Source organism: Microcebus murinus, chromosome 6 (genome assembly GCF_040939455.1).
Source record: "Microcebus murinus isolate Inina chromosome 6, M.murinus_Inina_mat1.0, whole genome shotgun sequence".
Classification (NCBI taxonomy): domain Eukaryota; kingdom Metazoa; phylum Chordata; class Mammalia; order Primates; family Cheirogaleidae; genus Microcebus; species Microcebus murinus.
In genome coordinates this window covers 29133380-29157875 of record NC_134109.1, presented here as the reverse complement: position 1 = coordinate 29157875, position 24496 = coordinate 29133380, and the positions used below count along the sequence as shown (strand labels likewise).

The 24496-nt window shown below is 47.4% G+C and overlaps 1 protein-coding gene across 5 annotated transcripts in view; it reads left to right on the top strand.

Annotated features, from left to right (window-relative positions):
* Positions 1 to 24496, top strand: part of RGS6 (regulator of G protein signaling 6) — a 520723-nt gene that overhangs the window by 421491 nt on the left and 74736 nt on the right. For all 5 annotated transcript variants that reach the window (XM_076003888.1, XM_076003890.1, XM_076003889.1 and 2 more), the window contains exons 5-12: positions 306 to 412; positions 1676 to 1727; positions 7559 to 7623; positions 10299 to 10375; positions 12679 to 12760; positions 14257 to 14331; positions 15992 to 16090; positions 17134 to 17195. In XM_076003888.1, coding sequence (XP_075860003.1) covers positions 306 to 412; positions 1676 to 1727; positions 7559 to 7623; positions 10299 to 10375; positions 12679 to 12760; positions 14257 to 14331; positions 15992 to 16090; positions 17134 to 17195 — 619 coding nt within the window. The remainder of the gene's footprint in view (positions 1 to 305; positions 413 to 1675; positions 1728 to 7558; positions 7624 to 10298; positions 10376 to 12678; positions 12761 to 14256; positions 14332 to 15991; positions 16091 to 17133; positions 17196 to 24496) is intronic.

Here is a 24496-nt window from a genome sequence, read left to right as displayed (position 1 = left end):
AAATATCTCACTTAATTAAATACAGGTTTATCTATGCCAAAGCTCATGCCCTTAACCATGAAGCCAGACTTTCTTCTGAAGGTCTAGGGGTGGGGAAGGGAGGCTAAACAGTGTCAGACTCTCAGAGCTGGGATCCAGAGGAGTCCCTGACACTTGGTGGCCCTTCCCCACCCTGAGCAAATGCAATCCTGTCATCAGTGCAGATGACACTTAATTTCTGGTTGCCCTTCTGCTCTCCCAGCTTACATTTCAACTAAGTGACCTGCTCCCTAATTCCTTGTCTCTCCTATGTCCTGTTCCTGCAGTTGAAGCAATACACTTGGGAAGCCTCATAGCTGCCCAGGGCTACATCTTTCCAATCTCAGACCACGTCCTCACCATGAAGGATGACGGCACCTTTTATCGTTTCCAGGTAGGCCCACTGGCTCCTCCTCCTGAGGCACCATTTTCTCTCATCTACTGATCTACTCTCAGAACTACCTAAAAGAAAACAAAACTAAGGGTATTTGAGGGAGCAACCCCTCACTCCTCGTCAGCACTGGCAAAGCCAAGAGAACTTTTATCTGGGCCATTGGTTGACACACTTAAATAATAGTAAAAGGCCCTTGTGGAGAGCCTACTCTTTGTTGGGCACTGTCTTAGTCCGTTTGGGCTGCTATAACAAAATACCATAAACTGGGCAGCTTATAAACAACAGAAATTTATTTCTCACAGTTTGGAGGCTGGGAAGTCCAAGATCAAGGTACCAGCAGATTTGGTATCTAAGGAGGGCCCACTCTCTGGTTGCTAGATGGCACCTTCTAGCTGTGTCCTCACATAGCATAAGGGATGACGGCGGGGGGGGGTCCCTCTCAGGCCTCTTTTATAGGGGCACTAACTTCATCCATAAAGATTCCACCCTTATGACCCAATTACCTTCCAAAAGCCCCACCTCCTAATACCATCACCTTGGGGATTAGGATTTCAACATATGAATTTGGGGAGGACACACACATTCAGACCATGGCAGATAGTTTGCACATATATCCTCGTTTATTCTGAAAAATACACTTTGGGGGTTGGGGGGTAAATATCACCCATTTCATAGATGAGAAAACTGAGGTGCTCAGATAATTAATGTGGCATTTAGTAAATCCAGGAGATAGCCTTGATTTGAGCCTGATCACACAGTCTACTATATCATGCTGCTTTCCTGGAGTGGATTTACTACCTACTCATCCTCCCCACTCATTTTACACTCCTTCTCCCAGGTCCAGCCCCAGAGGGAATTGGTGCAGAGGATGGGGGGTTGTGCCAAGGTCTAAACCAAAGGGATTGTAAGCAGAGTTTTTCAGACAGGGTTAAAGGGATAAAAGGAACTCAGGCTTGCAGACCCAGTAAACTGTGTCACCTGACTTCTGTAGTTAGACTTCTATTGTCTTGGGATAAAAAAAAAATTGCCCTGTAAACTCAGCTCACTTTTACATTTATTTTGCTTACTGTACCTCTTATTTCTCAACACGTAGATTAAAATGTTGACTTGCCTCAGCTGCTTTAGAGAACGGGAGAGAGTTGGAGCGTGGTGTCAGCAAGAGGGAGACAAGGAGAGCCTGTCACATGGGCAGCTCCTCCCTGGGTGCAGGGGAGGGCAGGTCCCAGGGTGTGTCCGAGTCCTGACACCTGTGCTCTTTTGCAGGCTCCTTATTTCTGGCCTTCAAACTGCTGGGAACCTGAAAACACTGACTATGGTGAGAACCGAAGCCACAGCACACACTTTGTGTCACTCCTGGGAGTGCCAAAGACAAATGCTTGGTGTCTGGGTGACCACATGCATGGGGAGGAAGGGTCTTGACCCTGATCTGGCATTTCTTATGTTGACACATAATAGTCTACTGTTCCAATAATGGAGGAAGGCAGAACACACTGGAAGATGCAGTCCCAGGAAGGGAAGGGGAAAGGGAAGAAAAGTTTTATCAAGAGATGCTCAATAATGTTCATTCTTCGGGGCCAGGGAGAACTAGGACCCCACAGCAACACTATGGGACAGTGGCTTGTGATCGCTCCTTCCAAGAGCAGGGTTTCAGGGAGGGCTGGATCAAGGGGCCACCTCCCCCTGGTCCTTTCTGTTTTCATGAACTTATTGAAACTTACTAATAACTCATTGGTGCTTTGATGGTTGGAAGTTAGGAGAAAAGAAGGAGAGACCAAAGTGGGATGTACAGGAGTCACCCTGGACTAGGAAAATAGTGAGCTAAGTTGGGAGCTCTCTCTCTCCAGGCAGGGACCTATTAGACGTTTGCCACATACTCTCAGTGGAGACTATTTAATATTTCTATGTGCCAGTTCTCTGAAGAAGTTATATTATTGCTATGCTGCTTAAGAGAAAAGACCTGAGGCCCAGAGAGGTCACAGGCTCACACTATCACATTTGTCTGAATGCCCATGACTATAAGCACCATGAGGGCAGGGACTGGTCCACCTTGTATATTCTCATATCCCCTGGTGCATAGCACATGCCTGAGACATAGTTGGTTCCCGGTATATATTTGGTGACAGTTCTGGTTCCTTATTGAAGGTGCTCAACAGACACTCACTAGAGGCAGCAGAACTTGAACTCAGATCTAAGTGGCTCCAAAGCCCATGCTTCTTTCATGCTGCCACGTAGGATGTGCCTGAAGGTCATAGCAACAGCACTGCCCCTTTGCATGGCATCCTTGCTGCTGACTCAGCTGCTAGGAGACCCGTCTGTGGCTCTCCTTGGGACTGGGCAGTCGGGGAGACCTGCAGCCTCTGCCTGGCTTCTTTGCGGGATTGCTTAGGGCAGGAAGGCAGATGGGGCTGCCGTGAGTGGGGACATAGGTTTGCAGATGGACTGTGCTCAGGGGACCCTGTCTGGGAGACCTATGGGATAAGCTACAACCTGTAGGTCACATGTTCAACAGAGGGGAAACCAGCAACTGGGAGCCATCCCGAGGACAGAATGCAAGCGGATCAGGCCTTATAAGGCTCCGGTGGTTCCTTCTCCAAGTCTGGAGGATGACGGTCATGCAGAAGGACAGCCCTGGGGCTGTCTGCTCAGCTGTCCATGGGCCCATTGTGGGCCCTCTGACACTGTGCTGCCCCCTAAATGATACGATAAGTGGACCCAGCAAGGCTTCAAGCTCTGAGCAGGAGCTGCATTTGGCTGCTCATAAAACCAGTGCTTCAGGGGCTGAAAGATCTCTCCTGAAAGCCCAACTCAGAATTTGAATAATTATAGCTCAGATCCATGCAGCAGCCACGTGCCTTTGTGCATGTGAAAACCAATGTTTTTCCAGGCAATGGAGAGGGTGGGAGGTTGGTAAGACCAGATATTTACTGCAGGAAAGCTTAGGCCATCTTACACTGAGTTCAAAGGGCATCAGTTCTCTGTCTCTATGAGTATTCTCCATTTCATAATTTTATTTGTGCATCATGAACAAGTACAGAAATAATGGTTTGTTTCAGGCTCTCATCAAAGCAAAATTATTCTGAATTCCTATGCCTCAGTGTCTGGAAAAGCAGAGGGAGAAGTCAAGGTGCAGGATCCAGAAGTGCCAGTGTTTCCAAAGCACTGTAGTTAGAATATCAGGAGTATTTACCAAGACAGAATTCAGCACAGTAGGCCCCAGGATCAACCAGTTCCTCCAGCTGTGTGATCTTGGCAAGTTACTTAGCCTCTCTGTGCCACAGAAACCTCATATTAAAATCAGAGTAATGATAGTACTTGTCTCCTGGTGTGGTTTTGTTAGGATTAAATGAAATACACTTAAAGTTCAGTGTGTGGCACATGGTAAGGAGTCAGTACTGTGGTGGTGGTTGCCATGACTACTCCTGGGATGGTGGTTGCTATGACTGCAGATGGTGGTGGTTATTATTGCGCTAGGGTAGTGGTTGGTATGAATACTGGGGTAGTGGTTGGTATTACAACTGTAATGGTGGTTATTATTGCTACTAGGGTGGTGGGTGGTGTGATTACTACTGGGGAGGTGGTTGTACTATTGCTGCTGAGGTGACAGCTGATACTATTAGCGCTGTGCTGGTGGCGGTACCATTTCCACTGGGCCACTGGTTGATATCATTGCTACTGTGGTGGCCTTCTCACCAGAGAGGGTGTGAAACTGAAACTGAGAATTCAGAAGAGGTATGATTTGGACTGATGAAGAACCAGAAACCTGCATTCATTCAACAAATATTTACTGGTCACCTACTCTGTCAATTCCTATGTCACAGATTTGAAGAAGTGACGGTCCTTCCTGCCCAGCACTCCAGGCTGGGGGAGGAGCACGACGGGGGCAGTAGGTCCTGGTGAGGGTCTGGTCCAAGTATCCAAAGGTTTCCTGCTGATGAAAAATGATCGATGAGGTTGACCAGGTTGGGAGGGACAGGTTTATAAAAAGGCCTTGGTAGTCTAGGAGAGATGTTCAGAATGGATTCAGCAGTTTGGGGGAGCCACCGTGGGTCCCCAACAATGAGGAATAACTTGAAAAAAGTTCCCTCGTCTGTAAGATGGGGGCAATAATAGAACCCACATTGCAGGGTCATTCTAAGGACTAAGCGAACATTTGGAAAGTCCCTAGAACAGTGCTTGACATTTGGTGGGCTCAGTAAAAGCGGAAGCTGCTACTGTGGTGATTTCTCCAGCACCCAAGACAGCACTCGACACAGAGGAGGTGCTCAATAAAGTTTACGTGATTAAATGAATGAATAAATGGGTCAGTGAACGTCATGGTGGAAACTCTGCAGAAGTCCGCGCTGGACCTCAGTTCTAACTCCAGCTTGCCATTCATGGGCCTTTGGGTAAATCACTTCATTTCTCTGGGCCCTTAATTTTCCCATCTGTAAATGAGGGGTCTGTACCTGATGGTTGCCAAGGTCACTTCCAATGCTAAAATTCTGTTACTTAAAAAGCAATTAGAGGTTATAAGGAAAACAGAGAAATAAGTGATTTCTATGTTCCCTAGTTTAGGAGACTGAGGTAAATAGTGATGTCACTAGTAAAGACAGTTTGGAAAGGTGTTAGTTTTTTAAGTACATCAAAATCCTAAAAGTTTAATGTTTTAAAAAAATTTGTAATTGCATATGCAATAATGAACCTGTTCCCTTTATAAAATGTTTAAATGTGTTCCATTTTAATTGTGGTGACATGGCGAGCCTGAGGTGGCGGTGGGTTCACCCTAGTGAGGCACAGGTGAGGTTGGAATGCCAGGTGTGAGGGCAAGGAGGCAAAGATTTTTCAGTGAGAAATTAAATGTCCAAGGGAAACCAGCATCTGAGTTTAAAACTAGTCCCCCAGCTGCCCTCCTGTGGGACTGGCTGTCGTTGCCGCGGTCACTCAAGTTGGTTGAGCGTTACAGTGAGCACTGGTGAGGGCACCATGGGGTGCAGACAAGTCCCAGGGAGATCTGTGCCGAGCATGGCTATACCCTGGTTGTGGAGAACAGACCCTAGTGTGGGACAGTAGCCACGGGGGAAGTGGGCTGGAAGCGTGTGACCAGGTGACTTGCAGTCATCAGGAGTGGTACCAGCTGTGCACCCCACACACAGTCCCAAACTTCACATCCCCACTGGCCCATTTTGACCCAGATGGGTTGGAAATTTCTTGGGATGATTCTGCCTGCATAAAACGCATCGTCCAGATCCGGGTTAGCCTCTTCTGAGTCTTACATTTGGCCAATGCAAAATACTGTCCAGGGCAGTATAGTCAGAGCAGCTGCCACCTCCATGGACCTGCACTGCTGGCAGGTATTCCTGACCAGGTGTGGTGGGGCTGGTGACATGCCAGCCTTCCTTCTTGAGGTTGCCCCCAATTCCACAGGCTGCCTGTGGTCCAAGAGAGTGAAGGAGGCTCACAGTGATAGAACTGACAGCCCTTTATCAGATACAAGGGCTGCTTGGTTCATTAGAAAACTTGGTAAGTAGAAAATCATTTAAAAAATGATATGTGCAATACCTTAAGAACCTTATATGAATGTAAGGAACATTCGTTTGACGGCCTTTTGGGGTAGGACCAAAGACTTACCTTTGACTATGAGCCCTAATAACTTGAATGTCTTTCTTAAATAAACCACACTCACAATAAACCACCCAGTTTTGGTATCTTTAAAGTGCATCAAGAATTTAAAGGCACTTTTGAAGCCTTTAAATATTGGCCTCCCCTAGATTTGTGTTATTTTTCCCATCTTTTCCAGTTGTCTCGCCTTTACCAAATTCACTAGCAATTATCTTAGCCAACTTTCCTTTACCTTGTTCCAAACCATTCAGCTGAGTTTTCATAGGAACAACAAATCTCTCTCTTTCACATTAATTTCACTGTCATACGCGATATTATTTAGTGAACTTACATGACTAAAACAACAGCTATGCCTGACACAAGCAGATTTGGGAACAAGCACAAGTGACTCCTATGAGCACACAGTTGGCCTGGAGAAGGTGGGAGTGTGGGCATGCCAGAGGGCAGGCTCCTGGCTATACAGGTTCTAAACTATCATAGGTGCCATTGGTAAATTTTTTACAGCAAATGAAGGCAGTTGGATGACCCATTGACTAGAGATCTCTCAGTATAGTTAAGAAATCTTGTTGTCAGGCAACAAAATGATTGCAGGTTCCCTGTGACCTCCCCTCCTGACCATTCTATTGTTCGTTCATACCATTCCTGTACTACTTTCCCTGGGTCATTCCAGTTGGCACTGGAGAAGGAAGAAGACACTGAGGAAGTGAAGGGAGGGAGAGGAGGTGATGAAGGCCATGTTTGAAGAAGAGTGTCCTGGCAACTGAGGACGAAAAGCCCTTCCCTAAATTGTGCTCCCTTTCTACTGTCCTCTCACTCCAGGGCAGGCCCTGGTGCTGGGGACAGGGAAAAGAGCTGCATAGGACAAAGCCTCTGCCCTTGAAGAGCCCTCAGCCTAGAGCAGGGGACAGTCCTGTAGACACAGGAGCTCTGTGCCATGGAACTAGGCTCCATGGTCAAGGATACACAGATGCTATCTGGAACACCAGGCCGGGTCTTCAGAGGCTAGTTAGGAGGTCACCAGGTAGCCAGAGGGAAAGAGAGAAGAGACGAGGACCTTCTGTGGAAAGGACACATGCAGAGGAGTGGAGCTGACAGTTTGATGGCCTCTCGGTCCCTGAGGGAGGGAGGAGAAGAGGTTGGCTAGATAAGCAGAGACTGGATCACAAAGAACCACATTTACCACCCTAAGGAGCCTGATCTCACTGCTGAGGCCGTCAAGGATTCCATGCAGAGAGCTTTCAGATGCAGGGGTAACATGGTCATATTTGTGAAAGGTCATTGAGTGGAGAACATTCGTGGTAAAGCAGAGTGAGGGAGAAGAAGGGGAGTTGTCAGGATTGGAAGATGGGTCCCCATCTGATCATGACCTACGAGAAGACCCCTAGAGAACAGGTGCTGTGGCTTCCACCTAGAAAACATGTTCTTCCCAGGACAGTGCTGGGCTGGGTGGCTGGGTGGCTGGGTGGCTGGGAGGACTTGGGTGGAGGAGTTGATGATTCCACTGCACTGCTGGCTTTGTACATGTCGTGCTTTCTCCTCTTCCCTCAGCCATCTATCTCTGCAAGAGGACGATGCAGAACAAAGCGAGGCTGGAGCTGGCAGACTATGAAGCCGTAAGTGTGATTATTCTCCAGGCCTAGTGGGAGAGTAAAATCATACCTGTAGCTCAGTTGAAGCTTGTATTTTTCCTTTTTCCCCAAGTCCCTTTCAGACAGTGGAAGGGAAATCTCTTCTGTTTCCCTCCTTCGTTCTCTGCTCCTCTTACCATTACAATAAAAGTTTACATAAATAATTCTCAAAACTCAGCACTAAAAAAAAAAAAAACTCTGTGTCCATAATAATTAAAAATTAAAAGATAAAAAAATAAACAACTCAACCTAAAAATTCAATCTGGAAAATAAGACAAGATGCATGTCACATGCGGTGTCCGCTCCCCAGCTTTCTTACCTTCCTCCTGCATCTTCCTTCATACGATGTGGTTCCTTGCAAAAATTAGAGGCTCCACCACCATGCTCATGTCCATTCCCACGTGACAGAACCCGGAAACCAAAACACAGAGAACTTGAAAACTCGCAGATAATTTAAGATATATTTTTAACTTTTGGTTGCAGAATTTTCCCCAAAACTGAACTTTATATGTGTCACAGAGAATCCAGGAAATCTGGTGTACCTCCCACTTGCCTCTCCCTGCTCCAGGGCAAGTGCCGCTGAGCCAGGAATGGTGGACGGGCCCGCAGCCATGGGAGGAGGAGGAGCGACATCAGGGCAGTGGAGACTCCTTCCCTGGGCATCCCAGCATTAACATCATCCTCAGGCCCTCACTTTCAAATGCCCTTCCCACTTTCACCGCCTCAATTTCCAAAACAACCATAAGGCCCCACTCTGCCAGGCCTTGCCTGTCTTGGGTGCCCAAGCTTACCAAGCCACAGGGCCATGGCTCCCCTCCCTGCCACCCCAGTGTGAATGTGCACGCCATGGAGAGCAGCACCCGTGCACGGCCCTTCACTCTCTTTGATCCCACTGGCACCAAGGACCTGTGAACGGTCAGGCACAGTAGAGGGGGTGCAGTGCAGGAGTTTGTCCAGAGCCTCGGGACCTGGCTGAAGTTTGCCATGTCACATCCTATGTTGGATACTATGATCATCCCAAGCAAACCCTGGCATGGTTGTTCTGTGGCTCTGAGCGTCCAGGGAGCCCAGTCCTGCCCCTGTCTGCTCTGATGCCCAGCAATCACGTCACCCTCCTTTCAGAAGAGTGCTGTTGTACTCCGTGGAGAGCTTTGACTTGATGACATCACTTCCCCAACACGACCTTTAGGAAAGACCCAGACGGCGTGTGGCACCTCCATCCTGTGCTTCTCTTCCCCATATTTTCCATGTTTTAGAAAGTATCCTATACAGAAATAAGACAGCCTCGACTCCTGCTGTATGTTACCCAGTTTTCTCTTCTCTTGCCCCATAACGTTGTGCTCTAGTATTTACAAATGGCATTAAGATGTTCTCCCAAGTTGAAGTTCTGCATGAAAATGACTAGGAACTGGAAAAGCATTTTGTTCCAAAATGCAGTAATTTTATTAAAATTTTATGATTATGTATTCTCTTTGCAGAAACAAAAGAAAGGAGAGAAAATAACCTGTGATTTGTCCCCCTGCCCCAAGTTTTTTCTATATATACATTTTTTTCTTTACTAAAAAAAAAAATTGACTCAGACCATAAACATTACTGTAACAGCTGCTTCTTGCCCCAGTCATGTACTGTTGGTATTTGGGAATCCTTCCACACCCATAACGATAATCGACACTATTGTTTTTAGTGGCTGCCTAGAACTCCGTGCTATGACTGTCACACTTTATATTACTCCTCAATTGCCTGACATTTGGGCATTACCAGCTATATATCCTATGAACAGTGGAAGAGTCAGAGACAGTTTTTTAGAAGTACTAGCACACCAAGCCTTGGTAATAGCTGTGAGTTCATGTGTGGCGCTCTCCAGTTGAAACTCCCTTTGTATTCATAATCCACTAATGAGGATAATCAATTAGTGTTGGCGTGAGCTCTATGAAAATACACAGCATCATGTGGGCTCCAGCCTTGCATCCATCTGAATTAGTAGGATCATTAGGGAACCTGTCAAACTCCCCTCCTCACTGTCCTAAAGTTCCACGAGGCAAACTCTATAGACTTGGAGAAAATCTACTTGCTTTTTTCTCTAAATGCGACCCTTAATGGCTTTTCTTTCTGTTTTTGGCTTTTCTTTTCATGAACATCACAAACATAGACACCCCCTTTGGACCACTTTTTAGTCTTGAACTTAAGAAGCACTATTAGCCAGGTCCTCTTGGTTCACCTTTACCGTGACCTTCCCAGCTCCCTGCTGGAAGATGAGTCCTGAGAAATCCAGCCTTGGCTTTGCTCCAGAGATGCCCTACAGGTTGCAGGGAGTCCATCGTTCATTCCCCAACCGCCACAAACCATTCTATCTATTCCAGCAGCCTTTATGACAAGTGCTGTGTGGGTTCTGTTCTTGTAAAACACACATGAAGAGAGGGATCAGGTGGGCCGTACAGACGTCAGACTTAATGGGTGTCCAAATTAATATGAATGCTCCGGCTCCGTGCAGCAGGGTCTGGTGCAGAGTCAAATTGGGTACATGTCCAGTGGATTTAAAGTGGGCCCTGCTGTTTTGTCGAGAGTAACCCAAATGGATGGCCGCGTTGTAGTAAGCACAGGTGTGCGTGTGCTAGCATACAGTGATTAATGCCTTCTTGTTGGTTTTCATTTCTCATTAGGAAAACTTAGCGCGACTGCAGAGGGCCTTTGCGAGGAAGTGGGAATTCATCTTTATGCAAGCAGAAGCACAAGTAAAGTAGGTGAACTTAATCGAGACCCTTTCAGAGAGAAAAAGATTCTGGAATTTGGAGATGGTGTGAGAGTGGGATTGCCAAAGTGAGGTTTCCAACTGGGGTTAGTCGCTCCAATCTCTCAGGAGAGTGACCGAGTAGAAATTCAGGACAGGATGGAGAAGTGTCATCTTTTGTAATCAAGGTCACCCTGAAATAATTTCAACAGCGTGTGCTTCAGCAGGCAAGGGAGAGCCTCCCAAATGCAGAACTCTGGTCATAAGAAGGTGAACCTGTTTCCCCAAAGAGAGTCCCAGTGATCCTTCTGTGCTCAATGGTCGAAAAACATCAGACCCACTTTATCTGGAGGACTGCAAATTTCATCTTCATAGGAAAACGTATTGGAGTTTTAGGGAGGACAACAAGTACCCCTCTTCTGTTCTCCCCCACAGGGGAGGGGTTTCGAGCCAACTGAAAAATAAGGCACAGAAGTCAGACATTTGGGGTCCCACATGTCAGATTAGTACATTCATTAGAGGCTAGGTCACAGGGCTGGCTTTGGAGCGCATCCGTCCTGGGCAGAGTTGAGCATCTGTAGGCTCGCCGGGGCAGAGCGCAGCACTGTGGGTTCACTGCATGCAGAGAACACATGTCCTGAGGGCGGGCTGACACAGATGGGGCCCAGAAAGGGCCAGCCTGAGCTTTCTCAATTTCTTCTTTCAAATCTACCGATAAGTTAAGTCACTTTTCCTCCCTAAAGGACAAGCAATGAAAGGAAGAGAAAAGTTGGAAGGGTTTTTCCCATATTTTTTTCTCCCATATCTATAGTGGAAATTCCTTCCTCTCTAAGGACACATGAGGGCTGGGGAATACATGGCCCCCAGCCACACACGTGGGTGTCCACCAGACCTGTTTAATTCTGGGAAACAGAACTGCTCGGGTCCAGATCTCCCTTGTCTTTTCTGGGGGTGGCGTCTGGTTTAGCCGGGATTATTAACAGGAGCGGGACAGGGAGGGCGGGGAAGGGGTGCTGAGCTGGGAGAACGCGAGTACCTTTGCTGCGGGCAGCACCTGCACGTGAGCATCCCGTGGTGGGCAGCGTTGCAGCCCTGGACCTGCACCCGGGCCTCAATCACAGCGTGGTCACAGTGGGAAACACCTAGGACATCTGGTCTGGTGTTCTGCCCGCTGCCATTGCTGTGACATGCCCTCTGCACCCCGAGGGAGGTGGACGCCAGGCACCGGGAGCTGAGCCGCAGCAGAAGGCACCCGAGGAAAGGGAAGGTGGGCGAGTGGGTGGGACGGCGGCTGGGACTCAGCTGGGCTAAGGTAGAATTGTGCCTGTGTACTCAGAAGCCACCGGGAAGCCAAGAGGAGCGCTAATTTGTTCTTCCAGAATCAAGCAGTATCACAAGGTATACAAAGGAAAGGAAACTGCCACTTCGTACATATATGGTATTTCTGGATTCACTTTTTTTATTAACTATGTGATTACATTATAATTGTGGACTATTTAAGTACACAGTAATTATCACAAAAATCATGGGGGTGATTATGGCTTTATTTCAGTCCAGTAAACTGAAGTGTTCCCAAGAGAGCCAAGAACCAGAAGTTACACAGCAATTAATCTGATTTGCTTTTTACTTGGAGAGAAAATATGAAGTAATACATGCTTTAAAAAAAAAAAAAAAAAAGAGTCTCTTATCTGTGCTGCAGATCAGAACGTAAAGAATCTGTCCTTGTCACCTGTAATTTTCTTCCCGCAATTTGTGCCTCCCCCAGCTGAGGCCGGTGATACTTGCCTTCTGGATCTTGTCGCACGTTAGGGCCATTATGCTGCCTTTAGAAAGCCAGGTGGTTTAAGTGACTTTTAAAACACATAAATTGCAGCATTTTAAAGACCTTTCTATGATTCTGAATCTAAAGCAAACTTTCAAATTTGAAGACGGAACACTGGCAAGGTGGTGGCTATGTTCCTTCTTATAATCAGCATCGAATGGATAATTCACTTCTTACTAATCCAAATCTTAATACTTCAGATGAACAGCTGCTTTCTTGTTCTTCCCTTAGGCCACCAAGTTCATTGCATACATATGGCAATCTGTAATCTAGGCTAAAACAAGCTCTTTCACCATGTGTGGAATTTCTGAGGTTTCCTGGAGGGAACTGTACACCTGTATTTCCCAGCTCTGCAGAGAGCAGGGGCCACGCAGGGGCCAACAGCCTTGTGTGCGTTAGCTCCTAGAAGCAGGCGCAGATTGCCGGGGCAAGGGTCACAAGGAAAGAACAGAATACAAAAGCCTCTCACTTCCTCTCTTCGCTATTTCAGGATTGATCGCAAAAAGGACAAGACAGAAAGGAAAATCTTAGATAGTCAAGAACGGGCCTTTTGGGACGTCCACAGGCCAGTGGTGAGAAAGCTCTACTTGATTCTCTAGTGTTTTGTTTTGTTTTGTTTCTGAATTTTTCTGCTTCCTTCTCTCGAAAGAAAAGACTGTCTTTAGCCACCAGGTGTCTCATCCTTAAGAAAATTGCTGCGCTTTGTGGAATTGTTTTACCATTCCTTCATATAATCTCAGTAGATTTTCTGGAATGTGTGTCAGTTCCGCCTCTTAAAAATTATCCATGAAAATATGGAGTTGGAAATGGAGGAGCCATGGAGATCCCACCAGGGGACCTTTGGGTCCCCAAAGTTTCCATTCCCCAAATTAATAATTTCCATTTCCACTGTCATTCCACTCTGAATCTTAAAACATTCCCTTTCAAATACAGTTCATTGTTGTTATTCATGGCGGTGGTGTTCTATAAAGTCTTTGCAAACACCTCGCTAGCGAATACTGTAGGATTGCTCCTGGGGGAAATGCAAAGTTAGGTGCCTGTGAGCCTCTGGTCACAACCGATCAATAGGTAACCTTATTTAAGGTATGCTTCTTGTGAAGACAGCTTATTTGGTGTATGTTGTTGATTCATTAACATTGCGCGCACAGCCAGCAGCACCGGGACTCATGCCTGAACAAAGCTTATCTACGTGTGCATTTCCTCCTTAGGCACATCACAGCCTTCTTGCATTGAGAGACAGCGGACAGCACTTCAGCACCCTGCTTGGGGCCATTTTAAACAGCAAAATCACCAGCAAAAAGCACAAAAATGCAGGCAACTTGGCACTAAATAATCCCTAACTAGACTGATTTACAGTATGAGGTTTGAAACCAGAAGGCAGAAGGTCGTGTTGCCCAACCTCTGCTGGGAACATGCACATCCGGGAACTCAAAATTTTTACCACTTAAGTAGTAAACTTCTCTTTCCTTCTCCTCAAAAAACAAAATTGTTACCACTCTATGAATGCTCACAAATGGTCATTAAAGTGCCATGAGTACCGATTTGGGGGTTACAAATAAATTTTAGCAAGTAGGCGAATTTACAAATACAAAATCCGTAAATAATGAGGTTTGATTGTATTTCTAATTTCATGTTACTAAGACACGTCTTGCATTTCCCTCATGAAATGGAACTAAAAATGAATTAACTATTAATATTTCACTCTTCCTAAAAACTGATTAAAAGCAAAAACAAAAAATTAGCTGCCCATCCTGACATTGGAGTCTGATGGTTAGGTATGTAAAATAGCAAAGGCTGTGGCTAAAGCATTCTTGCCATTTGAATAATAAGCTTGCTCTTAGAAACTGTGCCCTATACCCTCTACATATCATCCTTAGATGTTATGAGGTAAGCTTTCATACTTCATATGAGAACTCCATAGAGAAACACATATTACAGCAAGATGGGAAAAAACCATGCATTATCTGTACTGGGGAAGATAAAGGTCGGGTCTGATGGTATTACTTGGGCTGAATTGGAAGAGTAATTCTTCACTTAGTAATTTATACGATGATTTTTTTTTTCTCAGCCAGGCTGTGTGAACACAACAGAAATGGATATCAGAAAATGTCGACGTTTGAAGAATCCGCAAAAGGTTAAAAAGGTTCGCTAGTTTGGCTGAACTAAAAATTCTTAAAGTAAATAGCCCTCCCAACTCTAGTACTGTTCAAACAGTAATTTATTATTTGTAATTCTAACACAATTTTGTCTTTTGAGACCATTTCATTCATTCATTCCACAAATATTTGTTGAGCGGCTGACGTGTGCTCGCTGGGATACGGTGGCAGGTCCCCACCGAGCCCGCGGTCTGGCGGGGCTGAAACTAGCCGGCAGGCTGTGAGTGCTGTCAGGGGGAGGACAGGGTGGTTGAGGAGCCCAGGAGGGCAGCTAAGCCAGATGGGGGCTTCCCAGGGCTTCCTGAAAGCAGGATTGGGTGTGCTGAAGGGGAAGTAGCAGCTGGCTCTGGGGAGGTGGCAGAGAGGGAAGGAAAGGGAACAAAAGGAACAGAAAGAGGGAGAGCCCACAGGTGAAAGTGAGCTTGGTACTTAGAAGCCAATGAAAATCTTCTAGGAGAGCTGGTTCGTCCAAATTCAAATCATCATCTTGCACAACAGCGAATGACCCAGTGGTCACTTGTCTTTCCCTTTACTGAAAGGCATAGTGGCCATAGCACACCCATGAGTGCCACGCTCGGACTGCCCGCCAATGTCTCCATATGTCTCACCTCTCCATGGCACCAAGGTCAATATTGTGGCCGTACTCCATAATATTAATTCCAAAAAGTTGGAGAGCAATCCTCTAGCCTTGGCCTCCCGGAGTGCTAGGACCCCAAACATTCCTATTTCTTGTAATGACCAGTTATCTGTCCCTCATATATGTATGTGAGACACACATACACACACACGCACACACACACACAAGAGAGACACATGACACACACATATATACAAACTTCTTGAATCTACTTATATATTTTGTTCTTCACTGGGATATTATATTATATTTTAAACTATTAGTTTTAAATTGTCCTAATTCAATCTTCAAGGGCCCCTTAAATTCTGATATTGTAGAGTTTCATGGAGTCCCGTCCACTTTATCTGGTTTTGTTTCTTTCCCAAATTCTTTCCCAAAACAAAGATGGAATTTATCTGTCCATACCACCAGAAACAACTTAAAAAGTGTTACTAGCTGTAGCTATGTACATGTCGAGAAACCGAGGCCAGAAAGCTGTTAAAAGGGACCACCCAAAACCTGCCATCTCAATTTGGTACCAGATGGGCATGCCCTCCACTGACCCACAGAAAATCTAGAGGGGATTTTCCTGCATCATCTTCAGCAGTTGTTCTTGAACTTTCTTTGGCCTCAGAATTATCTGGGGTGTTTGACAAAGGTGCAGATTCCCACCCCCCCCACAAAGATTCCAGTTTGGCAGGTCTGGGGTCGGCTCAGCAATGTGCATCTTTCCCAAGAGCCCCCAGATGCTCTTTGCAGATGGTCTGTGGCCCATGCTTGGGGAAACACTGATACACCAGGAGGCCATTTTCAGCTCCATAGAAGGCAGGATTTTCTAAGTGGAACCCAAAGGTGGGGTGAGCTCCTTCAAGAGATCTCATCATTGAAGAAACCGAAGCAGAGGCCAGTCACTTACTGTCAGATGTCAGGTGGGGATTCAAAGAATCGGACGAGTGGTTGAACCAGCTGACCCCCAGGCCACCTTTCAGCTCCCAGGTGAGACGACTCCATGTCCTTATTTCTTCTTCTAGTCGGTGTACGGTGTAACTGAGGAGTCCCAGTCGCAGAGCCCCGTGCACGTCCTCAGCCAGCCCATCAGGAAGACCACGAAAGAGGACATCCGGAAACAGGTGAATGGGCTGACAGCTGCAGGCCCGGGAGGGGACGTGGCCAGCTGAAAAGCCCTTGCAGTGTTTCCCCCTGACGGCGGAGTGAGCTCTGAGCTCCCGGACACCGCAGGGGAGCCCAGCTGTGGGTGACTCGAACCTTTGAGAGTTGTGTGTGAACAACCACGGAAGCTTGGGAGATGGAGTTGTTGAATACAAGGTTCCACAATTGGGTTATCCCAGTACCACTACGGCTGTTTCCTCTGTAGCCAGAGGAGAGGTCCTTAAAATAGTAACTTGCTTCTCCAGCAACCCAGCTCAGGACCACCCTTTATTTATTTATTACTGTAATACACAAGGAAAGTTTAAAAATAAGGAAAGCCCTACAGCCAGTGCCATTGCAGCATGATCTGGTTGAATGTTATTTTCCTTTGCGATCAGGAGCCCGGGTCAACGACAATGGCCAGTTATGTTACCCCCTTCTGATGTGTGCTGGTAACGAGGCACCACAGGGCCTGCTATTCATCTTGTGCCTTACTGGCTTCTGGGGGCACAAACGCAAAGGAATAAACGTTCAGGTGCCTGCCCTGGACAAGTTTATTATTGGCTGGGGGAGAGGAAGCAGATGTAGGTGACAATAGCTATTTGATGATTACAGTCGAGCACACCAAGCACACAGGTGTGACGCACATGCAAAAGGTGGGCAGAGGAGAGGTCACCAGGGGTTAGTGAAAACAGGTGTTTACGGTGCACATATTACCTGTCTGTGCTGTTGCTGAGCTTTGTAGCATCTACATGGCCTTTAAGTTTTGGAAATCAAGACTTACATCATGACCCAGTGCAGGAGGATATGTGACATGGGCGAAGGTGTGGACTATGAATAGTAAGTGTGGTAGGAATGTCCGGAGAGCAGAGAGGTCGCTGACATGCAAGGCTGGAGGGTTGGCGAGGTCTTGCCAGAGGAGGTGTTTGGACCTTGGTGGAAATAGAGGATTTGGGTTCATGGAGTGAAGGGAAAAAGGGAATTCTATTTTTGGTCTCAACATCCCTGTTTTCTCTTTCCCCAGATTACATTTTTGAATGCACAGATTGACAGACATTGTTTGAAAATGTCCAAAGTGGCTGAAAGGTATGTTTCTCCTCAATAATATTGCTGCCTTCTTCTAACTTAACAAGAGAGAAATGTTGCAGGGTTATGGTTAACAAGTGTGTTCCATTCCAAGAGTCAGACTGTGGTTCCTCCTTAGACTAAGGTGTAAAAACCCCTCGGGCTCTGTGGGAGCATAACCAAGATAACAGACCTCCGTGAGTGATGTCAGGAAATGGTCCGTGGCTAAAGCTTTCCAGGCAGTGGCCACAGGATCTTGTCAATCAAGGAAGAATGTCCTTAAAATCTACATAATGCACTTTTGCCTTCAAAGCCTCTCAATTAACTCAAATGGAATTGCTCACTTTTCAGCTATAAAATGCCCAGATTCACTTTATAGGGGGAAAGAGATTCTGTGCATCCTTTAAGGTGCTGGCCACGTAAACAGGGGGGCCTGGATCATGGGGAGGCGTTTTGCTTCCACGCGCCACTGGCCGCTGAGCTGCATCGAATCAACTGGAAAGAAAACACTTGGCCCCTCCAGCCTGGCTTCCGCAGCGGCGTTTGTGCTACAGTCTGCGCCAACAGCTAGTTCCACTCTGTTAACTCACGAGAGACTCAATTTTATTAACGAAATGGTCTGTTTTTAACTCTTCAGTGAAGAAGGGAGACCACCTGGGGAATCTGTACAGAATAAATCTAATCAGACATCCCAGGACTGAACATTTATTCATCCATCCGCCACCATTACAGCGATGACCAATTTCTGCAGGAATCAAGGGCTTACATCGGGTCTTAGTATTTATTGGACGTCAGATAAACTGAGTTTTTAAGCCCGGCTCACGCAGGGAGCTGGCTGCGGGATCAACCTGGAAGCCTTTCTCTGTCAGCCCCCGTGTCAGCCACGTCACGTTCTAGATAAATAACAACAAATGGAAGCTACAAACACTTCAGCCCCAAACAAAGAGCTTGAATTAACACTCTGCCTTCAGGAGGCTAAGGGCGTCCCTGGATTTGGACTCATGTCTTTGGTGGCATCTTGCATCTGTTCCAGGGTTTCTCCATAGTGGCACAGTTGACATTCTGGGCCAGATAATTCCTTGTTGTGCTCTTCGTGTCCTGCGCATTGTAGGATATTTAGCAGCATCCCTGACCTCTCCCCCTAGAGGCCAACGGTGCCCCCTCGCACCTTCCTAACTGCTCAGCACCACAGCTGTAACAACCAAAAATGTCTCCAGACACGGCCAAATGTCCCCTGGGTGTGGTCAAAATCACCCCCATTGAGAATCGCTGCCAGTCCTATTGTCCCTGATGCAAGTGCTGCAGAAAGCTGCGGTGGCCGGGGCTCAGTGCACCCTCAGATCCCGATCATTCTGGGGTCGCACTTGCAGCCCACTGCAGGCTGCCAGGCCACCTCACGCCTCCACGTCATAATGTGGGGCTCCTGGCCAGAGTACCAGGCCCTGAAAATGCCATTTAGGTCTCTTTGCTCAAAAAAAATGGCTGTGAGTGACATAGCAGGATGGCCTACTCTGTTTGTCATAGCCCATGATATAGGGCCAGAAGAGGCTGTCCTGGTATGATGTGAGAGTGTGCGTGCCGCAGTGCTAGTGTCTGGCCTTGGAAGGGCTCTTTGGGGTTGCAGTTATAGGAGACAGTTTATGTGGGAGCATCTTTCCTCAGGTCCGGTTGCTCGGGTCCCATGGTTCTGAGCACGGTGATCCAGGTAAGGGACAGGGGTTAAACAATGGAACTTCCCAAGCCTCTGCCACAGGGACTCATCCGTGTTTCTGGGGTAGAGCCGAGGAATCGCATTTTGGATAATTTTTGAGGCTCTGGTGAAGCCCTTGCCTGCTACTCAGATGCCCTGAGACCTCCCAGCAGAAGGGACACCCAGTTTGCCTTGTCTTTGGTGTGGGGGGGAGCCCGCACCACTCAGCCCAAGGTAGGCAGAGGCCAGGCAGCTGTGCCCAGGCCCGGGAAGGGGGAAAGCCCAGGTGGGGGCGGGGAGCCTGGCACATCCTATTGTTTGTTTGTTTACACCCCCCCACCCCCCCCACCCCCCCACCCCCGTTAATTGTGCTTGAGAGGCTGCTCACGCTAAGGGGATTATTCCAACCGGCTACTCCTCACTGCCCAGCTAGAAGCATCTGTGAGTCTCTGCCCAGCAGAGGCTAGATTTTATTCCCAGCAGCAATAACTGGCAACTTTTCAATGTGACACAGGGGTTTTTCATTAGAGCCACAAGGAAAGCCCCAGATAGGGAGGAGGAGGGAGAGGAGACGGGTGTTAGCTGGAGATAAAGCAGCCAGGAGCCGGGCCTGTCAGCAGCTCTGCGGGGGTGGGGCAGGGAGGAGGCTGGCCTGGCGGCTGGGGAGAAGCTTCCAGAGGCACAGGCTGAGCTGGCTCAGGTGGGCACACACAGCCCATCCCGCGCCTGCTCTTCCTGTGCCTGCTCCAGGTGATAAATGGCAATTAGTCAGACCCACACCCCCTTAGTTCCTTGAGAACTGCCAGTGGGGAGAGGCAGGAGGGCTGGCTCTGAAAAGGTAAGAGCTGGGCTTCGGTTAAGGGTGCGGCCAGCCCAGCAGGGATGGAATAAGGGAACTTTCAAAGTAAAGGGCAGAAGAGACAGGTTAGGACAGGGGTCTGGAGCCAACCCCCCCCCCCAGGAGTTTGCATCCCGCCTCTGCCATTTCCTGTTTTTCAACTGATGAAGCGAGTCACTTCATCCCTCAGTGCCTCTGTGCCCACCTCCTTAGCGGAGAGAGTGTGGGAGCACTTAACATCCAGGGGTCATGGGTCGGCGCGTGGCAAGAGCTTGGTCCAGTCCTTGGCACTCAGTATGGACCCAAGGAATGTGAACAATTATTATTATTTTTCAGTGTGGCGCTTAATGGTGCTTTGGAAAGGAACAGAATTCAAGTGCCTGAGACAGAATGAATGGGGGTGGTTGGTGCTCAGAGGAACAAAGGGCAGGCCAAGGAGGGAGGCTGCTAATGCAGTTCTTTCCATCACCTGTCTCTCTTCCCAGTCTCCCACACGGAGATCTCTGCAAGCCGCCGCCACAGTCTGCAGGTCTCACCAGTCCGGTGCCTTTGGGGAGAGGGAGGAGTCACATGAAGAGGCTGACTCTTCTGCACAGGTTTTCTCAGGTCATCTCGGTTTCAAATATTCTGTCCATCATCCCCAGGAGTGCTTAGATGTCCCCGAGATGCCAGCGTCATGGCAGCCAAACTGCATTTTCTGGGCTCTCTTTTGGACCTGGAAGCTCTACAAAAGCCTGCCTGAGATGTTACCCAATTTTTGTTTCGTAAAGTATTGTCCCTGCACACACAAATGAATTTTCCAGATAAATAACAGTTAAGACCATAACTTTTTTTATTTTATTAATAACCGGAACATTTTTAAATGGAAATCTTTTAACATCCATTTTAAATGGAAATCTTTCTTAAATGTGGTTCATACACTCGCCTTCCTAAAGAAAGGACATTACATTTTGGTTAATTTTTCTGGGTGGCTTCAGACCAGAATTCTTATGCTGTGCTCTAAAACTTTGTCAATAGTCAGGATCTTGTAAGGTCCTGCAGCCTGCTTCTCCTTCCTTAATGGGCCCCAGACACTTCTGTCCTTTGAGTTCCTGTTCCTGCTTTTTAGTTGCTGGTTTATTTGTTTGTTTGTTTTCTTCTTCACATAAACGTGCTTGTCTCCACTGGTCCTTCCTTCTCTCTGCCCACCCTCCTTACATGCTATAGCAGACCAGGTGTATCAGTGAGTCATTGCTGAGTAACAAATGAACCACCCTAAAACTCAGTGGTTTGAAATATATTGCTTACATGTCTACATGGCACCAGCCTGCCCTGGGCTCAGCGATGTGTCTGTGTGCAGCTGAGGACCGGACAGCGAGCTCTGCTGATCTTAGCCGGGCTCTCTCACCTGTTTGGTTCCATTGGTTTAGATGGCCTCGGCTGGGACACTTCCTGTGGTCTCTCATCCCCCAGTGGGCTAGTACGACCTTGTTCACATGGTGATAGCAGCATTCCAAGAGAGAGAACAGAAGCATGCAAAACCCTTGAGGCTCAGAACTGGCACTCTGTCACTTCAGTTGCATTTTATTGGGTGAGAGAAGTCACGAGCCTAGACTAGATTCAAGGGCTGGGGAAAGAGAGATTCCATTTTTGCAATTGATCTACCACACCAGGAAATCAAATAACCAAGTTCATTAGCCTTGATCCTAAAGCAAGAGTGAAGAGATGTGCTCTTCTAAGTAACAATGAACCTTGAGGCACAGAGTTTATTTCATCTGCAGACTCAGCTCAGAGGCCTCTTGGTCACTTATCTCGTCCGTGTGCTCTGGACAATTGGAGTTGCCAAATAAATGAGGTCTTGCTCTTCTTTGCAAGACTCCCCAAGGAAGTCCCTTTTTTATTTACCCAAGCCTCACAGTTCTTGACAAACCAACTTTGAGGACGCAAAAATCTATACATTTGAGTTCCAAATTGTCTCTGTGTTTTGGTGCATTTTCCCAGAGATTTCTCCCTACCCATAGTGTGCTACCCTGCGACCACTGCAGGTACCCCACCTCCTTGCCTGCACACGCAGAGATCAAGTTGTTTCATCTTATATCTGCATCTGCACCTGGCACACGCTTAGCCTGTTACCAGGAGCCATTTGTGCGTCACAGCCGACTGCCAAATTGATTTTTGTGGCATCATCTCGCTTGCCCGGTCTGAGATTGCCACTGCTCCCTGAAACTGAACGCTGGTTCCTCCTCCACCTCCTGATCCTCAGTGATCATGAAATGTAATTAATGAAATGAGATAAGACAGCAAGGGCCTGGATACCCTAAGGGTCTATTAAAAGCCTGCTAGGGTGAGGGAGGTTTGTGAACTTAGCGTCTAATGATAGTTTCAGGATAGGAAAAAAAAGGGGGGGGGTCAAAGAAGTCATTACAACTTTGCTTTTCTGTGATTCCAGTTTGCTAGAATCCTTGGGGTCCTTGCTTCTGTTTTCTCCCCACCCATCTTAGATTACAAAAAAAAAAAAAAAAAAGATCAGAGGTAACATTACAGCCAGGGTGACTGTATCCAGACCACACTCTGGAATCTATGGCATGTAGGAAAAACAGGGCCCCCGCACTGGCCTGGCATGAGCTCTTCTTCCTGACGTTCTAAATTCACCATCATGTTCCTGCACTCATCCCAAGCTTCTTTGTTGAATATATTTTCTCTGGGTGACCAGAGAAACACAATTAAGGCATTCTTTCTTTATATTCTTGCTCCTCCCTACCTTCTCCAAGTGAAAAAAGTTAGATTAACTAATTAATTAATTGATGGAAACCAAACTTTATCTTTCTCTCCACAGTGCTGCTCTCATTTTCCTTTATAATCAGGTGCTCTTCCTTTTGTGCAGCATAGTTAAGGAGCCATGCATACCAAAGGCGCATACCAAAGGCGTGTACCAAAGGCCAGGTGCAAACACACTCCCCTATCCACTCCTTTCACATTCAGTTTCCAGATTCTCTTCTCAAATACAGGTCTTGATTTCTTAACAAGTGCTTTAGTGCAGTTTGGTTGTATTTCTAATGTAGGAATGATGGTCACTATCCCATAATTCTTTAGATAACATGCCTTCTTTTCCTGGAATAGTAGTTTCCTATGGCTGCAGGCAATACTTCCATGGCCCTTTTTTCTCAAACCTAACAATGTCAGTGATTCATGTTCTCCCCCATTGCTCTGTAAACCAAACTCCATACCTGTGTGCATAGCCCTGGGTGCTCAACTCAGGATAAACAGCCTCTCTTCTTTCTCCAACTTTCTCCAACCTGTCATACTTTTAATTGGTCACATCTGTACAATTTGTAACAAAATTATGAGTCTTTTTGTTGTTGTTGTTAAGTGAGAGGGGATAAAATCTAAAACTTTTTTTTTCAGATTTTTTTCAAGTGGTTGAACTAAAAATGTTTACTAAACTTTTTTTCATTGTTTCCTGCCTCTCTACGTTTATCAAAGGTAGATGCTAATTAGCAGTCTAACTAGGCAAGGTTTTATAATAATAACCACCCTCCCACCGGGACTGGTTGGTGTAGGGAGAAACTGTGACTTTGCTGTTAACCCACACTAACATCTTCCTGTGATCCAGAGAGTTGCTTGCTAGTTAACGACATCAGTAGGTGCTGGATAATGTATACCAAGTTACTGACCACAGGGCATACCCCTGGCAGCCATCCGGTAGATTTTTGCCACTTACTCCGGAGAGAGTGAACAAATCCGGCATGTGTACAAATCCGCCAGCTCCACACCCCACCCTAGACCCAGTTCAAAGCCCCCGACGAAGGTGGGTGGCACATTTGCTAAAGGTTTAGAGGTCACAGTCTTCTAATGATGGGAGGATTTGTCATTTGAAAATAACAAAACCATATACTAATCCAAAGGAGTCAGGGATAAGGGGACAAGAATATTAGCGTTGTTCAATGGGAAATGTTGTTCCTAACAGATGACTTCTGGGTTTCCTAGATTTATTTTCTTTTTCCCATCTCCTCCCAATTCTGCTTTTCCACCACGCACACCCAGCTGCCTGCGGACCACTGTCACTGTGTGCTCTTATGTGCTGGGCGTCCCACAGAGCCCTTTGCATGCCTCTGTTTTGTCCTCCCTTCTTGCTCTTCCTGTCCCCCAAGCCTTTCTGTGGTCACTGGAATTGACTTTGGACTCAAATAGCCCGACCAGAGCTGCCGCCCTCACTGCCTGCCTGGCCTTTGCACCGACCCTTCTGTGTGTTGCAAGCAGACTCTGTTCGCCTTGCTGTCTGGGCACCCCCGGAAGCACATGTTCTGAGAGAGAGGGGGCACCAACCTCTCTGGCTAATTCTATAAACGCTGCCTCAGTGAGCCCCACACGCATCCCCTTTCCACTGCACTAGTTTGGTTCCCAGCAATAAAAGCCCAGCTTGAACCTAGTTCAGCAACAGAGAGCATCCCTTGGCTCCCAGAGTGCCAGGAGGGGTAGAGTGAAGTGGGGAAGGTCAGCGGTGACACTGGGCTCAGGGAGGGCTGGAGCCGGGACCTCAAGCACCTCTGTGTCCTGCCCACTCCCCACACCAGCCTCGCCGGCGCATCCTTTCGTGACAGGCAGTCGTTAGGAATCGAGATGTGACTGTACCCCCGCCGCTGCTGAAGCTGGGGAACGAGGGCTGAGCCCCGCGTGGGTCAGGGTCTGTTCCCGCACAAAGCAACCCTGGCCAGGGCTCATAAGTGCACGGCAGCCCCTACAGCAGCCCTGCGCACACGTCCGTGCAATTCTCAGGAGACAGGCAGCACCGAGCAGGAACCCGGAGGTCCCTGC